This window comes from Hemitrygon akajei, chromosome 21, assembly GCF_048418815.1.
Source record: "Hemitrygon akajei chromosome 21, sHemAka1.3, whole genome shotgun sequence".
NCBI classification, from domain to species: Eukaryota; Metazoa; Chordata; class Chondrichthyes; order Myliobatiformes; family Dasyatidae; genus Hemitrygon; species Hemitrygon akajei.
Genome location: NC_133144.1, coordinates 9,901,838 through 9,920,333, shown reverse-complemented (window position 1 = coordinate 9,920,333; position 18,496 = coordinate 9,901,838). Strand labels below are relative to the sequence as shown.

Genomic DNA, 18,496 nt, shown 5'->3' with positions numbered 1-18,496 from the left:
GCCGATTGGTGGGTTGGGTTCCTTGTGGGCGACGTGTTAGTGTTTTGCATGAGAGAAGGGTTGGGAATATGGGTTCTGATGTTCTTGTTGGTTTTTGTGTGCGAGAGAGGGTGTTGGGTGTATGATGGTATTGTGGTTTTGCGAGGGAGGGAGTTGGGGGTTCAGGGTTTTTGATGTTCTAGCTGTCTTTTTCTGGATGGGTGATCAGTGAGGGAGGAGGGATGGGGGCTTAGGGTTTAATGCTCGTTTCCCGTGTGTGGCCTGTTTGTTCTTTCTGTGCGAGGGAGGGGGTGTGGGGTTTGCCAGTTTTGTTTGTTCTTCCTTTTCATACAGGTAGAGAGGTTGATTTCCCTCCTTTCAGCGAGACCCATGGCTTTTCCGTATTTCATGGCCATCTGGAGAAGATGAACATCTTGAGTTGTATTGTGCACGCATACTTTTACAGTAAAACCTTTGAACCTCCATTGTACCACCACAACACACCCAAAACATCTATTAGATATCGCAGCGCAGCCAACACATCTGTCAGCAAACACGCAAAGTACTGCCACCAGAACACAGCTACACATCCATTAGCCAACATCCTGAGTGCAGTTACCACAACATCACAACCAACACATCCACTAGCAAACGCCACGAGTGCTGCCACCAGAACACAGCTACACATCCATTAGCCAACATCCTGAGTGCAGTTACCACAACATCACAACCAACACATCCACTAGCAAACGCCACGAGTGCTGCCACCAGAACACAGCTACACATCCATTAGCCAACATCCTGAGTGCAGTTACCACAACATCACAACCAACACATCCACTAGCAAACGCCACGAGTGCTGCCACCAGAACACAGCTACACATCCATTAGCCAACATCCTGAGTGCAGTTACCACAACATCACAACCAACACATCCACTAGCAAACGCCACGAGTGCTGCCACCAGAACACAGCTACACATCCATTAGCCAACATCCTGAGTGCAGTTACCACAACATCACAACCAACACATCCACTAGCAAACGCCACGAGTGCTGCCACCAGAACACAGCTACACATCCATTAGCCAACATCCTGAGTGCAGTTACCACAACATCACAACCAACACATCCACTAGCAAACGCCACGAGTGCTGCCACCAGAACACAGCTACACATCCATTAGCCAACATCCTGAGTGCAGTTACCACAACATCACAACCAACACATCCACTAGCAAACGCCACGAGTGCTGCCACCAGAACACAGCTACACATCCATTAGCCAACATCCTGAGTGCAGTTACCACAACATCACAACCAACACATCCACTAGCAAACGCCACGAGTGCTGCCACCAGAACACAGCTACACATCCATTAGCCAACATCCTGAGTGCAGTTACCACAACATCACAACCAACACATCCACTAGCAAACGCCACGAGTGCTGCCACCAGAACACAGCTACACATCCATTAGCCAACATCCTGAGTGCAGTTACCACAACATCACAACCAACACATCCACTAGCAAACGCCACGAGTGCTGCCACCAGAACACAGCTACACATCCATTAGCCAACATCCTGAGTGCAGTTACCACAACATCACAACCAACACATCCACTAGCAAACGCCACGAGTGCTGCCACCAGAACACAGCTACACATCCATTAGCCAACATCCTGAGTGCAGTTACCACAACATCACAACCAACACATCCACTAGCAAACGCCACGAGTGCTGCTACCACAACACAGCCAACACATCCTTGAGGCTGCCACCCAAACGCAGACATCACATTCATGACCCAACACCCTGAATGCCTGCACAACACGGCCAGCACCGAGTGCTACCACAACACAATGAGTGCTGACAGAACACAGCCATTTAAAAGTTCAAGATAAAATTCATTACCAGAGTGCATACATGTCATCACACACAACCTGAAATTCTTTTTCTTTTTCTTAGCAAATCTATAGGACAGTAACTGTAAACAAACTGTGCAAATACAGATAATAAATAAGTAACAATAAATAACGAGCATGAAATCAACAAGATAAAAGAGTCCTTGAATGAGCGTAGTTATCCTCTTTTGAATACAAGAGCCTGATGGCCGAGGAGTAGTAACTGTTCTTGAACCTGGTGCTGAGAGTCCTGAGGCACTTGTACCTTCTACCTGACGGCAGCAGCGAGAAAAGAGCATGGCCTGGGTGATGAGGATCTTTGATGATGGATGCAAGTTTTCTACAACGTATCATGTAGTTGTGCTCAATGGTTGGCAGGGTTTTACCTGTGATGTAATCCACTACCTTTTGTAAGATTTTCCAGTTAAAGGCATTGGTGTTCCTATACCAGGCCAGTCAGCACACTTTCCACCACACATCGACAGAAGATTGCCAAGGTTTTTAATGACATGATGTATCTCTACAACCTCCTGAGGAAATAAAGGGGTGGTTGTGATTTCTTCGCAATTACGTTTATATAATGGGTCCAGGACAGGTCCTCTGAGATGGTGATACACAGGAATTTAAAGTTATTGACCTCCTGATTCTCCAATGAGTACGGGCTCATGGACTTCTGGTTTCCCTCTTCTGAAGTTTTCTATCAGTTCCTTGGTCTTACTGACACCAAGTGAGAGGTGGTTGTTGTTATTACATCACTCAGCCAAATTTTCAATCTCCCTCCTGTATGCTGATTCATCACCAAACTTGGGCATGGTGTTGGGAGTTGTACTTAACCACACAGTCATAGGTGTAAAACAAGTAGAGCTGGGGACAAAGTTCACATCCCTGTGGTGCTACTGTCTTGATGGAGATTGTGGAGATGTTTTTGCCAATACGAACTGACTGGGATCTACAACTGAGGAAATCCAGGATCCAATTCCAGAAGGGGGTATTGAGGCCCAGGTCTTGGAGTTTACTGATTAGTTTAGAGGGGATGATGGTGTTAAATGTCTAGCTGTAATTGATAAAGAGCATCCTGATGTATGCATCTTTGCTGTCCAGATGTTCCAGGGTTGTGTGAAGAGCCGATGAGATGGCATCTGCTGTAGACCTGCTGCTTCAGTAGGTGAATTGGAGCAGTTCCAAGTCACCACTCAGACAGGAGCTGATGTGCTTCAACACCAGCCTCTCAAAACACTTCTTCACTGTGGATGTGAGTGATAAACTTAGACAGTTACCATGCTCTTCATGGGAGCCTGCTTGAATCAGGTGGGTACCACACTCTGCCGGAGTGAGAGAATGAAGACATCTGTGAACACACCAGCCAGTTAGTCGGCACAGGTCTGTATTACTTGGTCAGATACTCTATCAGGACCGAATTTTGTCCTTGGATTCACTTTCTTGAAGTCAGCCTGCATGTCATCTTTAGAAACTGAGACCAAAGGATCATAGGGAGACATGGGGGTGCATGATGTTCCCTTCCTATTCTGGTGGTCAAAGTGAACATAGAAGGCATTGAGCTCATCTGGAAGCAAAGCTCCACTGTCCCCTAAGTCACAACATTTGGCTTTGTAGGAGGTTTATGGCATTCAAACCCTGCCGCAGCTGTCGAGCATCCCTATTGATTCCAGTCTCGCCTGGAATCTTCTCTCCCTGAGAGAGATCATACCTGCACCTTTTGTAGCATTCTTGATCTGCAGACATGAACGCCTCAGATCTGGCTCTCAGCAGGTTCTGGATTTCATTGTGCATCCAGTGCTTCTGAATGGGGAGAACCCTGAATGATTTTGTGGGGACACACTTATGCACAGCTGCTTTAATAAAGTCTATAATGACCCCGGTGTAGTCATTCAGGTTCTCAGGTGAGTTCATGAACACAGTCTAGTCCATTGACTCAAGGCAATCCTGTGACCATTCCTCAACCTCCTGCGACCACCCCTTCATTGTCTTGATCTCTGGAACTTTGCGCTTTAGGCTCCGTCTGTATGCAGGTAGCAGGAGTACAGCCGAGTGGTCTGATTTGCCAAAATGCTGTGTTGGGAAGGAACGATAGGCATTCCTTATCGTAATGAAGCAGTGGTCTAGTGTGTTGGGACCTCTGGCGCAACAGGTTATGTGCTGGTGATAATTGGGCAGGATTTTCTCCCAACAGGTCCGGTTAAAGTCGACAACTATAATTGGAAATGTGTCGGGATGGGCTGTTTCTTGCTACAGATACCATGCAGTATCACGCGTGCTTGCTTATAACCAGCTACTGCTGGCATATAAACTGTGGTCGTGATCATGGATAAGAACTCTCAAGGCAAATAAAACGACTGACAATTAAATGCAGAACATTCGAAGTTGGGCAACAAGAAGTTGACAGAACCCCAACAACTGTGCACTAATGAGAACTGAGTGAAAAGCATTCGCCACCACCTCTTTGCTTACCAGAGTTCACGGTTCGATCCATCCTGAAAGTCATAAACTCTTTGGTCGTATCACTACATCTGGTGTATCCACATTTAACCAAGTTTCAGTTCAATAAACAATTAGCCACCATTCCCCAGTAGTACCACCGGAACACAGACAACAGATCCACTAGCCAACACCCCGAATACCACCAGAACACAGACAACAGGTCCACTAGCCAACACCCCGAATACCACCAGAACACAGACAACAGGTCCATTAGCCAACACCCCGAATACCACCAGAACACAGACAACAGGTCCATTAGCCAACACCCCGAATACCACCAGAACACAGACAACAGGTCCACTAGCCAACACCCCGAATACCACCAGAACACAGACAACAGGTCCATTAGCCAACACCCCGAATACCACCAGAACACAGACAACAGATCCACTAGCCAACACCCCGAATACCACCAGAACACAGACAACAGGTCCATTAGCCAACACCCCGAATACCACCAGAACACAGACAACAGGTCCACTAGCCAACACCCCGAATACCACCAGAACACAGACAACAGGTCCACTAGCCAACACCCCGAATACCACCAGAACACAGACAACAGGTCCACTAGCCAACACCCCGAATACCACCAGAACACAGACAACAGGTCCACTAGCCAACACCCCGAATACCACCAGAACACAGACAACAGTCCATTAGCCAACACCCCGAATACCACCAGAACACAGACAACAGGTCCACTAGCCAACACCCCCAATACCACCAGAACACAGACAACAGGTCCACTAGCCAACACCCGGAACACCACCAGAACACAGACAACAGGTCCACTAGCCAACACCCCCAATACCACCAGAACACAGACAACAGGTCCACTGACCAGCACCCGGAACACCACCAGAACACAGACAACAGGTCCACTGACCAGCACCCGGAATACCACCAGAACACAGACAACAGGTCCACTGACCAGCACCCGGAACACCACCAGAACACAGACAACAGTCCATTAGCCAACACCCCGAATACCACCAGAACACAGACAACAGGTCCACTGACCAGCACCCGGAACACCACCAGAACACAGACAACAGGTCCATTAGCCAACACCCCGAGTACAACACAGACAACAGATCCACTAGCCAGCACCCCGAATACAACACAGACAACAGGTCCACTAGCCAACACCCCCAATACCACCAGAACACAGACATCAGGTCCACTAGCCAACACCCCGAATACCACCAGAACACAGACAACAGGTCCACTAGCCAACACCCCCAATACCACCAGAACACAGACAACAGATCCACTAGCCAACACCCCGAATACCACCAGAACACAGACAACAGATCCACTAGCCAACACCCCGAATACCACCAGAACACAGACAACAGATCCACTAGCCAACACCCCGAATACCACCAGAACACAGACAACAGGTCCACTAGCCAACACCCCGAATACCACCAGAACACAGACAACAGGTCCATTAGCCAGCACCCCAAGTACAACACAGACAACAGATCCACTAGCCAACACCCCGAGTACAACACAGATAACAGGTCCATTAGCCAACACCTCGAGTACAACACAGACAACAAGTCCATTAGCCAACACCCCGAGTACAACACAGACAACAGGTCCATTAGCCAACACCCCGAGTACAACACAGACAACAGATCCACTAGCCAGCACCCCGAATACCACCAGAACACAGACAACAGGTCCATTAGCCAACACCCAGAACACCACCAGAACACAGACAACAGGTCCATTAGCCAACTCCCCGAGTACAACACAGACAACAGATCCACTAGCCAGCACCCCGAATACAACACAGACAACAGATCCACTAGCCAACACCCCGAGTACAACACAGATAACAGGTCCATTAGCCAACACCTCGAGTACAACACAGACAACAGGTCCATTAGCCAACACCCCGAGTACAACACAGACAACAGGTCCATTAGCCAACACCCCGAGTACAACACAGACAAAAGGTCCATTAGCCAACACCCCGAGTACAACACAGACAAAAGGTCCATTAGCCAACACCCCGAGTACAACACAGACAACAGATCCACTAGCCAGCACCTCGAGTACAACACAGACAACAGGTCCATTAGCCAACAGCCGGAATACCACCAGAACACAGACAACAGATCCACTGACCAGCACCCGGAATACCACCAGAACACAGACAACAGGTCCATTAGCCAACACCCCGAATACAGCACAGACAACCGATCCATTAGCCAACACCCCAAGTACAACACAGACAACAGGTCCATTAGCCAACACCCCGAGTACAACACAGACAACAGGTCCATTAGCCAACACCTTGAGTACAACACAGACAAAAGGTCCATTAGCCAACACCCCGAGTACAACACAGACAACAGATCCACTAGCCAGCACCCCGAATACAACACAGACAACAGATCCATTAGCCAACACCCCAAATACCTCCAGAACACAGACAACAGATCCACTAGTCAACACCCTGAGTACAACGCAGACCACAGGTCCATTAGCCAACAGCCCGAGTACAACACAGACAACAGGTCCATTAGCCAACAGCCGGAATACCACCAGAACACAGACAACAGATCCACTGACCAGCACCCGGAATACCACCAGAACACAGACAACAGGTCCATTAGCCAACACCCTGAGTACAACACAGACAACAGGTCCATTAGCCAACACCCCGAGTACAACACAGACAACAGATCCACTAGCCAGCACCCCGAATACCACCAGAACACAGACAACAGGTCCATTAGCCAACACCCAGAACACCACCAGAACACAGACAACAGGTCCATTAGCCAACTCCCCGAGTACAACACAGCCAACGATTCCACTAGCCAGCACCCCGAATACAACACAGACAACAGATCCATTAGCCAGCACCCGGAATACAACACAGACAACAGATCCATTAGCCAACACCCCGAGTACAACACAGACAACAGGTCCATTAGCCAACACCCCGAGTACAACACAGACAACAGGTCCATTAGCCAACACCCCGAGTACAACACAGACAACAGATCCACTAGTCAACACCCCCAATACCACCAGAACACAGACAACAGATCCACTGACCAGCACCCCGAATACAACACAGACAACAGGTCCATTAGCCAACACCCTGAATACAACACAGACAACAGATCCATTAGCCAACACCCCGAATACAACACAGACAACAGATCCATTAGCCAGCACCCGGAATACAACACAGACAACAGATCCATTAGCCAACACCCCGAGTACAACACAGACAACAGGTCCATTAGCCAACACCCCGAGTACAACACAGACAACAGGTCCATTAGCCAACACCCCGAGTACAACACAGACAACAGGTCCACTAGCCAGCACCCAGAATACAACACAGACAACAGATCCACTAGCCAGCACCCGGAATACAACACAGACAACAGATCCACTAGCCAGCACCCTTAGCTCTCCAGCCTTCACTTCAACAGAAATTAATCCTGGTCAATCTGCATAAAAACAGAAAGTGCTGGAAAGGGCAGCAGGCGTAGAAAGAAAATAAAACAAGTCAGGTCAGACTTTGTATCCAGTCTGGCCCACTAAAGATTTCCAGCTTTTTCTGTTTTTCTTTTACATTTCCAGCTTCCAGTTCTTGATGCTCCCGTTTGACCTAAGTCCAATTCCAATCCTTGGTGCCTTTTCTTCGCAAAAAGCTGGCCAGTAAATTGGCTGTAAGCAATGCCCATAGAGGAGGCTGAAAGATATGATCAGAAAAATGGGATAGCAGGGAAAGTGACTTTATTCATTTGATGAACAGAAAAAAAGTTTATTTTGTTTAAATGGACGAGGAATTTGTAAGTGTGAAGAGGAAAATGGACATATCATAATTCTGCTGCTGTCAGTAATGAATTTGTACATTCTCAGTGTGACTGCATAGGTTTCCTCCCACATTACAAAGATGTACAGTTTAGTAAGTTAATTAGTCACATGGATGTAACTGGGCAGTGTGTGCTCATTGGGCTGGGAGGGACTGTTACCGTGTTGCATCTCTAAACAATTATTTTAAAATCATGAGATGCAGAAAGTAATTTGGAAGCTGAACAGTATGTTGGTCTGAAATGCAAGAGGATAGAAGACTGAATTCATTTCCTGGGATGAATTAATCCAAGGAGCAGAGAAAGGATTTGATGTCAAGAGCAGTTTTCAAATTTACAGGCAATGCAATGAACTTCAAAAAAATCTATTCAGCATGGTGGAGTGGATGGAAAGCCAGCAGATAAAATTTACTTCTGAGAAATGCAAAGAGTTTCACTGAGAAATGCAGTTCCTACGAGGTGCAAAGGAAACACCCAATTGCTGAATCAAGATCTTTGGGTCAGACATCGCTTTGCATGGAACATCTGTCAGGATATCACCACCAGAATAACGTATACAAGTATGTATTTGACTTTCTGAAAAGCATTAGACTTTTTGACATTATTTGAGTTTTGTTTGGAGGGTGGGGATTTACATATGTAAACTTCCTGTACCTTTGCTCCACACTTCAACTCAGTAGGTGGCGTAATGCACCTTACATTGGTCTGCCGACTGCCATAAAGCTTACAGGAAGAACAAAGTGTTTCAGTTGGAACAGTGAGGAGCTAAAATAATGAAATGGGCACAACTGTAAAAGGGGTAAAAGACAGAGGGGGTAACACTGGGATGAAAGAGGAACAGAGAGGGGGTAACACTGGGATGATGGGGGAACAGAGAGGGGTCACACTGGGATGATGGAGGAACAGAGGGTGTAACACTGGGATGATAGAGGAACAGAGAGGGGTAACACTGGATGAAAGAGGAAAAATGGGATCAGTGTAAAGATAAATCACTGAAAATTGTGTGTCCTGTGTAGATGAGTGATAAAGACAAGATGGAGGGAAGGAATTGATGGAAAAGTGGAAGCACAAACTGGGATGAGTGTAAATGGCTGCTTGATGATCAGCATGCAATCAGTGGGCCAAATGGCCTGATGCCTTGCTGTGTGATTCTTTAATTGCGATTCTAACACTTGTTTGGATACCAAAGGATTCAGAGGAAAGTAGATGGAGAGTGACCTTCAGGACTGAGGAATAACATCACCTGCTTACATTTCCTTTTAATTCCTTCCTTCGCTCCAGCTCCAAACTTCTGCCTTCATTGCAAACTATTTCATCTGTCCGTTTAACCAATAATCGCAAAACTTCTCTTCTGTCACCACCCTCCAGCCCCCGTCCACCTTAACTCCAGCCTGTTGCACCAACTTATTCTCTCAAACTCCCTTAGCTTGCCACTTTTGGACTGAGACTGGCATAACATCTTTGATTTTCACCTTCCCAAGTGTCTAGCTCTCAAATCTCAAGCCAGAAGAACTCAGTTTTTCACTTCATAATCCAACATTAATAGACCAGGTATGTAATCCTTAAGTGTGCAATTAATACTGATAGTCTAATAAACTTGCAGTTTAATTTGTATGAACTCAGTCATTATTACAGTTGAGGAGCCAGCATTGAGTGAGAATGGTGTGAGGAGGCTTCACCAAAGGGTTATGGATTCCAAAAGAAAGGTGCAGAAACTTAAACAGTGGAGATGTTTGCTGAAGCAATCTGCCACTCACCTTCTTCGCTTCCCACAGCTGTTTTGGCAAAGGTTTGTTCAGCTTTAACAGATTATCTTCCGTCGTTGGAACCGGGAATGAAAAGACTGAATAAAAAGCAGTAATCTATTAATAATGCAATGAAGATGGAGAAAATAATAGACTGGAAAGAAACAAAATCCTTTAAAGAAAAATAAAATTAAATGATTAGGATAACATGAAACAATTTCATAATCGAACTTCAAATCGATTACTGAAATAATTAATCGATATCTGAATCGATTAATGGGGAACCTCTCTGCCTGAAGACATGACGACATAGTGTTCTGATGACTCAGGGGGTTTTAACCTCCGGGGAAACTATCAGCTCCCCAACAACAAATGAACTTCCAACTCTTTTGAAGGGTTTCTTCGCTGTAAACTTTTCAAGAACCTCAACTTGAGCAAGTGCAATAATTTTGGCAAGAAGCTACAATAAGATTCCAGCTGTAGGAATCTGATAGATCACAGTGGCAGTTTGCTATGAAAACGATTGGGACGTGTAGATATCGCTCACAGAAAGCATTCAGACTCTCCTCCATTGCAGAATATGGTTCTTCAACATGATCACTGCACTGACTTCCCTGCCTCTCCTGACACTCCAGCCATTTCACAAGTTAGATAAACAGATGCCAACATTGTACCTATACTACCAGGATTATTTAGTCCATTAGGTTTCAACTCCACATGAACCTTCTCCCACTCATCGCCATATCCTCTCATCTTCCTCCATCCCCATTCAACAACAAATTTGCCTTTCAAGTTTGATGTCTTCTCCATGAGTATAAAAGTTTCTCCTGAACTTTCTACTGGATTTTTAAATAATCTTTTTATACCCCGTTGACACCTTGCTCAGGTCTTGTCCACAAGGACCATCTTAAAGTCTACTCTGTAGAGTACCTCAATGTTGAAGACCTACATTTGGTTACTCCTCAATATATCCTTGTCTAGATCGCTACACAGTGCTCCAACAAGGGTTTCACCAAGACTACACACTGCTGAGCACAGGACCACGGCCCTCCAGAATGATCTGCTTATTGTTGAGAAAGAGGAAGCCTGACCAATCTTGTCCCACTCTGACCTGGAGCTGAGAGCTTGGCAAAGGTGGACTACTGCACTGCCAGTTCTGGGTGGATTCTCTGCATGCTGGGAACAGAGCTCTGGGCACTCCTAGGAAGCACACTGACATCTGGAAGATAGTTACACCCGGGAGGTAGTTATACATGGAGGGTACAATTACATTTGAAGACTCAGTTATGCCCTGAGTTTCTGGTGAGTTCTTTAAACAAATATAAAATTCAAATGAATGCCAGATTTAACATAGTAGTACTTAAAGTGAAAGGAAATGAGAGGACGTTTTAAGACTGTAAGAGGCTTGAGGGGAGAAGTACAATTCATTTGGTTACTACATCTTGTATTTATTTAACACTGTTCATGTCTCAAGGGATGTTGGTTTACAGACTAGCAGCTATTTCTATTGTGACATTTCTTGAGCAATAGCAATTTCCTGGACACAATTATACCCTCAACTTATGAGGTTACAGCTTAATCAGTAGTGATAAGATCACACACAAGCTAAGAGCTGGGACCCAGCCAGGGAATGGTCTCAGGTGTTGGTGGTTAGTTACTCTCAACCTTTCAGGCTGCATACAAGCTTGACACAAAACGATGCCAACCGGAACTCACCTTCCCCCTGAATGTCCATTTCATCGTAATAGTTCACTGCAAAAGGAGAAGACAATCACATTGCAGAGGGTGACACCAATCACAGAACACATTAATCCAATCAGGTCAACAAGTGGATCATAGCTGTAAGAACGACGTAACAGTGCATCTAGTGAAGCTGCTGTCACGTGGTTCTGGAGATCCAGGTTCTATGCTGATCTCCCCTGCTGTGACAGCACGACTTTCCCCAAGTGGTCCAGTTTCCTCCCACAGCCCAAAGACATGTAGTCTGAAAGGTTTGCCTGCTGCTATAAACTCTCCTGAGTGTGTAGGCGAAGATTAGAATCTGTCAGGAGACGTAGAGAATAAATATGGGATGTGTTTATGGATTTAATGGGCAGATAGGCCTATTCCTCAAAGTTCAGTGTAAATTTATTATCAAAGTACATATCTCACCACAAACAATTTCTTGTGCACATTCACAATACATACAAAGAAACACTGCAGAATCAACGAAAAACACAAGACAAACAACCCACGTGCAAATACAAAAATTAAAATCAACAAATAAATAAATAAGCAATAAGTGTCAAGAACATGAGATGAAGACTCTGAAAGGAAGCCCATCGGTTGTGGAAATAGTTCAGCATTGGGGCGAGTGAAGTTATTCCATCTGGCTCAAAGGCCTGATGGTTGAGAGGTAGGAACTGTTCCTGAACTTGGTGGTGTGGGCACTGAGGCTCTTGTACCTTCTTCCTGATGGCAGCAGCGAGAAGAGAGCATGGCCTGGGTGGCGGGGGGTGAGCTCTCTGATAAAGGTGCTGCTTTCCTGCGACACTGCTGAGCGGTAAGAATCCATTATTCAATGTATTAACTTTGATTTGGAGATAAATGAACAGGATGATTTATTGGGTGAAATGTCCCGTCCCAACCCACTGGGAAACCAAGTGAGCACACAACCTCCTCTTGGTTCTTTTCTCTCCTGACAACACTCTGGCCGGGCAGACTTTACTTGGCACAAGTGGCCGAGAGGTACTTCTGCAATCCTGTTCTACCAGCCTAGCCTGGGCCAAATAATTTGATGCAATTACAGAGAGTGCACACCAGCGGCAATATTTCATTAAGAGTTTTAGGAGAATTAGTATATCACCAAAGATTCACGCAAATTTCTACAGATGTACCGTAGAGAGCATTCTAACTGGCTGCATCACTGGTACGGAGGGGCCATTGCACAGGATCAGGAAAAAGCTGCAGAAAATTGTGAACTTAGCCAGCTCCCATGGGCATCAGCTCCCCAGCAGAGGACAGGCCCTCTTCTCAGGGAGGAGGCACACCCTCAATGTCTTAGGAACAGCTTCTTCCCCCTCCACCATCAGATTTCTGAATGGTCTATGAACACTATCCCAGGTCTTTTCTCTCTCTTTTTGCATTAATTATCTATTTTAATATATGCAGTAGTCCTTATTCTAATTTATAGTGTATTTTATATACTGCACTATACTGCTGCCATAAAACAACAAATTATGTCAGTGATTATAAACATGGTTCTGATTCTCCAGCAACTCAATCCAGAGCTCAGTGTTCACAGTGAATAACAATGCTGGCAGATTCATGCACTGTAAAAAGCGTCAAACCCAGTGGTGCTGTCAACCAATAACCACATACCTGTCTCTTCCTGCAGTTCCAGAGCACAGCCCCGCCCGGACTGTTAAAGATGCAGCCCTTAAGTTTGCCTCCCCGACAATAAAATCAGGACCGACTCTGCACCTCAGATCCACATTCCAACCTGATCACGTAGAGGCCCTCACTGGTCAGGGATAACCACAGATGTTGTGTCCGGGCTGCCTACGTAAGCCATCACACGAGCCAGGGTGGTACAACATGGAGGCAAGCTGTTGCCCGTGCAGCGGGCTCCCCCTCTCCACGCAGCTGATGAATCCAAATGACGGCAGGAACTGATACAGTCTGACACCAGCAGCATTACAGAACTCAATGCTGGATTGCCTTAGGGACTCCAGCTCCAAATACTTCCTCAGGGGTTATTCCCGGTCTTCCCTGTGAGTGGGTATAACTGCAAGGCGGCGGAGGCTTGAGATCAGAGTTTTCAGTCTCCAAGACGAGCTGCCAACTACGGCTGATGAGCCACATCTGCTCGAAGATGGTTTTAATACACCAGAAACCTGCCTTTGCCCCTTCTCCTGTCTGTAGAAACGGTTTCGCCAGGCTTAACTAAGCAATGCATGAAGTTCAGGGGCTGAACTGAGTTGTCAAAGGCTATTTGAGTTGCACGCCATTGGGAGCATTTAATAGGAAGTGGGGGAATATTCCCACTATCTTACCAACCACCCTCCTATGACTGCACGTTGCAATAACAACCTGATCACAACAGAAGGCTTAATGTATGAGGAGGGCTTGTTGGCTCTGAGCCTGTATATGATGGAGCTAAGATGGGAGATTTCTTGGAAACCCACTGGATACTGAAAGGCCTGCATAGAATTGAATTGACTTTATTTCTTACATCCTTCACATACATGAGGAGTAAAAATCTTTACGTTACTTCTCCATCTGAATGTGCAATCATAGTAATTTATATAGACAAAGTGTAATATAGACAAATCAGTGTGAGTTCATCAGTCTGATGGCCTGGTGGAAGAAGCTGTCCCGGAGCCTGTTGGTCCTGGCTTTTACGCTGCGGTACCGTTTCCCGGATGGTAGCGGCTGGAGTAGATTGTGGTTGGGATGACTTGGGTCCCCAGTGATCCTATGGGCCCTTTTTATACACCTGTCCTTGTAAAGGTCCTGAATCATGGGAAGTTCACAACTATAGACGTGCTGGGCTGTCCGCACCACTCATGTGATAAGGGTGTCTCCATCAGTAAGAGAGTCTGGAATCTCCAGCCAGAGGGTGATGAAAATAAGACAATTAAGACCATTTGATATAGGAGCAGAATTAGGCCAATTGGACCATCAAGTCTTTTCTGTCATTTCATCATGGCTGATCCATTTTCCCTTCTCAGCCCTAATCTCCTGCTTTCTCCACGTACCTCTTCGTGCCCTGACTAATCAAGAATCAATCAACCTCTGCTTTAAACATACCCAATGACTTGGCTTCTACAGCCGTCTGTGGCAATGAATTCCACAGACTCACCACACTTTGATTAAAGAAATTCCTCATCTCCATTCTGAAAGGACGCCCCTCTACTCTGAGACTGTCCCCTCTGGTCTTAGACTCCCCCACCATAGGAAACATCCTCTTCACATCCACTCTGTCGAGGCCTTTCACCATTCGATAGGTTTCAGTGAGGTCACTCTTCAGTCTTCTGAACTCCAGTGAGTACAGGCCCAGAGCCATCAAATGCTCTTCGTATAAGCTTTTCAATCCCAGAATCCTCTCCCTCAATGTTGTAAAAACAAAGCAGCTGGTTGTGGACTACTACAGGAGGTATGGAGACAGGCTAGGGGTGGGAGGGGGCAGCCTGGCGTGGGGGTAGGGAGGAGAGGGGGGCAGAAGGAGATTCCTCGATTATCTTAGAAAGGTATTAACGGACTGATTACCCAGGCTCTCTGCAGTGGAGAATCAGAATTGTTCAGCACAGAAACAGGCACTTCAGCCCATTACCTTCACTCTGACCATTCTGCCCATTCACACTAATCCCACTGGCCAGCACCAAGATCGAAATATCAGTGCCTTGCCTATAGCAATTCCAATGATTCACAGGCTGAGCAAAGACACCTCACTCCCCACTGTTCATCTTTCCTGAAGATTCAAGATGGTTTCATGGCATTTCTTGAACACGTGTGTGAAGAACAACAAAAGAGTTGTTACTCTGGATGCGATGCAGTACAAAGAAAGCCCACAAATGATAAAGAACACAACAATAATAAAAAAACACAACAAACATAAATACATAGGATAGCTTACATACACAGATTGATTGTATCTCCATAAAGTGACACTAGACTGTACATAAGGTGAATGACAGTAACTGATAAAGTAGTGGTGGCTGGGCATATGGAGGGGTGGAGGAGCTGATCAGCCTTACTGTTTGGGGAAAGTAACCATTTTTGAGTCTGGTGGTCCTGGCCTGAGCTTCCTCCCTGATGGGAGTGGGACAAACAGTCTATGAGCAGGGTGGGTGGGATCCTTCATGATGTTACTGGCCTTTTGCTGTGGCACCTTTCTGTGTATATGTCACTGATGGTGGGTAGGCTGATGCTGGTGACGTGTTGCCCTGGGATTGACTCACTCCAATCTCAGAATCTTATCCACTGTAATCCCACACTGGGGTACACAGGCCACCCTGCTCTCCCTTGCCATTCCAGGGATTAAGCCTAAGGGTGGAAATTTCCCCTCATCTCACCATGCCGCCGATCTTGCTGTGGGAACGACTGGCTCTCCCCCATGAAGGCATCCTGTGGACTGGGATTGAGAGCGCTGGTGTGCAGAGCAGAGTCGGAATTGGTCCTATAGAGGCAAAGTGGAGAGAGAGGGTAAGTGGGGAGATGACCCACTGAGTGGCAGCAGACAGCAGGCATGAGAAGCCAGCTGACACGATGCACATATCCTTCCCCTCCCAAAGGTTTTAGTGACCAAGTCAAAGGCAACATGGAAGACCCTTCCAATATGCACTATTCTTGCAAAATCACCTGCCACATTCTTCTTCACTATTTGTTTACTTTTACTTATTTGGAGATACTATGCGGGACAGCCCTTTCAACTCTTTTGAGCAAACTGCACCCACCGCCCCCCCTGAGCCAGCAACCTACCAATTTTACCTTAATGTAATCACAGGACAACTTACAATGAACAATTAATCTACTAACCGATGGGTCCTTGGACTGCAGGAGGAAACCGGAGCACTCGGAGGAAACCCATGCATTCATGGGGAGAACATATGAACTCCTTGAAGAGGATGCCGGGATTGAACTCTGGACTCCAACACCGAGCTGTAATAGGGTTGCGCTAACCACTGCACTACTGTGGTGCTCCAGTTTGTGAATGGTGAGAGAGGGGGGCATGGGAAAGATGAGTTTCTTTGAGTGGAACTGATTATTCTAATCAAGTTATTGTACCAACAGATCTTAGTCGGCAGCTCACATGGGGTCTATTGAACCTACAACTCCGAAACCCGCGTTGAAGTGCTCTCTCACTGATATGGGTGCTGCTGCCATTCACTGCCCCTCTGGGCATTTCAGAGTGCAGCTGCAGTGGAGGGGAGGACAGCAGACTTCCTCCCTGAACGACATGGTGAACCAGATGGGTCTCTACAACTACCCAATGGTTCTCTGGTTTCCTTTACCAGGAGGTGAATGTTATTAAAAACTCTGTTTAAATACTTGAGTTTTAATTCCCCAACTCATGTGCTGGGATTCAAGCTTGTCTCTGGATCAAGAGGCTTGGCCAGAACAACCACCCTACACCACACTCTTATTGTGCACACAATGTGCTCTTTGCACTGCTGATAGGTCAGTGCCACGACCCCCCTCATCCCGTCCATCCAACCCTCCTTACTCCGTGCTGCCGAATTTCCAATGTTACTAAAAATACTCAAAATCCTTGAACTTCCCACCTGAGTGTGGGATCAGAGCGTCATTTGGGACTTTGGCAACACACAATTTATTTCCACAATTTACAGGGTTTCCATTCTCTCTCTCTCTGTTTGCCTGATCCCATGAAGTGTCCAAATCCCCGGTAAACAGAACTCTGCCCAAGGCCACCACAGGCTCCTGGATCCTGAATTGTCATAGCCTCAGAGCAGGTTGGAAGCCAGTGGGTGGCCAGACGAGGAGGAGGGGCAGTGAGCAATAACACTGGCTCACAAGTCCGTCATAAATTGAACTGGAACAGCAGGAATCAATCCTACAGAGAAAAAGGCAGGTTGCAATCGTAAAGGCCTCAGCTGCTGAGGAGGAAGATTGTGAAAACACATCACCTGCTGAGTGCCGAGATCAGTCTCAATCGAGGTGGCTTCTCCTCACTGCCCCAGGGTGGGATTCTCCTTCACAAAGCAGAAACACAAGCTTTCAAAGAGAGGTCTCCATTGTTAGTGTGTGTGCATGTATCAGAGAGACTCAGAGAGTGAAGGTGGGAGGGTGAGTGAGGGTGGGGGGGAGGGAGGGGGTTGGGGGAGGGAGAGAGGGTGTGGGGGAAGTGAGGGCATGGGGGGAGGGAGTGAGGGCGTGGGGAGGAGGGAACGAGGGTGTGGGGGGGAGGGAAAGAGGGTGTGGGGGAGTGAGGGCATGGGGGAGGGAGTGAGGGTGTGGGGGGGAGTGAGGGCGTGGGGAGGTGGGGTGAGAGAGTCAGAGACAGAGACAGAGTAATAGAATTTACTCTGTGGAAGGTTGTGTTTTAAGCAGATGTGCAGAGGCACAAGACATGTAATTCCCGGTAATGCCATCACCCTGAGTGTATTTCAAACGAGACAGTTCCTCCCCTTGCAATGGGCAAAGGCGTTTGTTACACAAAATTCTGTGAGAAGTGCTGATGTGCAGCAGCTTGTGAAAATTTCAAATGAGCCCATGTTAAAGGTGAGGAAACACAACTGTACTAGTGAGGTTTGAGAATTTTATAATTATCAGTTTAGTTTATAATAGCCTTATCATTAGTCAACATAACCCCAGATAACCCTTCCCTTAACCAATCACTGAAATGCCTCATGAGGGCAAACTACAACCCAAACGTAAAGCACGTAAACAATGAGCTCCTCAATCCCAGCACTATTTAATCTCTGCACATCTCCTAGAGCTAAACCCACTTTTCCCACTGTTCTGTTTTTAATTTCTCATGGTGCATATACAGTTTTATCACTAACAGCACCCTGA

At 46.6% G+C, this 18,496-nt stretch overlaps 1 protein-coding gene across 3 annotated transcripts in view; it reads right to left on the bottom strand.

Annotated features, from left to right (window-relative positions):
- crtc3 (CREB regulated transcription coactivator 3) overlaps positions 1-18,496 on the bottom strand; it is a 112,253-nt gene that overhangs the window by 18,528 nt on the left and 75,229 nt on the right. Inside the window, exons 5-8 of one of the 3 annotated variants that reach the window (XM_073024764.1) lie at positions 17,608-17,673; positions 16,036-16,139; positions 11,696-11,731; positions 9,992-10,077 (exon numbers count right to left, since the gene is read on the bottom strand). In XM_073024764.1, the coding sequence (XP_072880865.1) occupies positions 9,992-10,077; positions 11,696-11,731; positions 16,036-16,139; positions 17,608-17,673 (292 nt within the window). The remainder of the gene's footprint in view (positions 1-9,991; positions 10,078-11,695; positions 11,732-16,035; positions 16,140-17,607; positions 17,674-18,496) is intronic. The other 2 variants (XM_073024765.1, XM_073024766.1) reach the window with 2 other exon arrangements.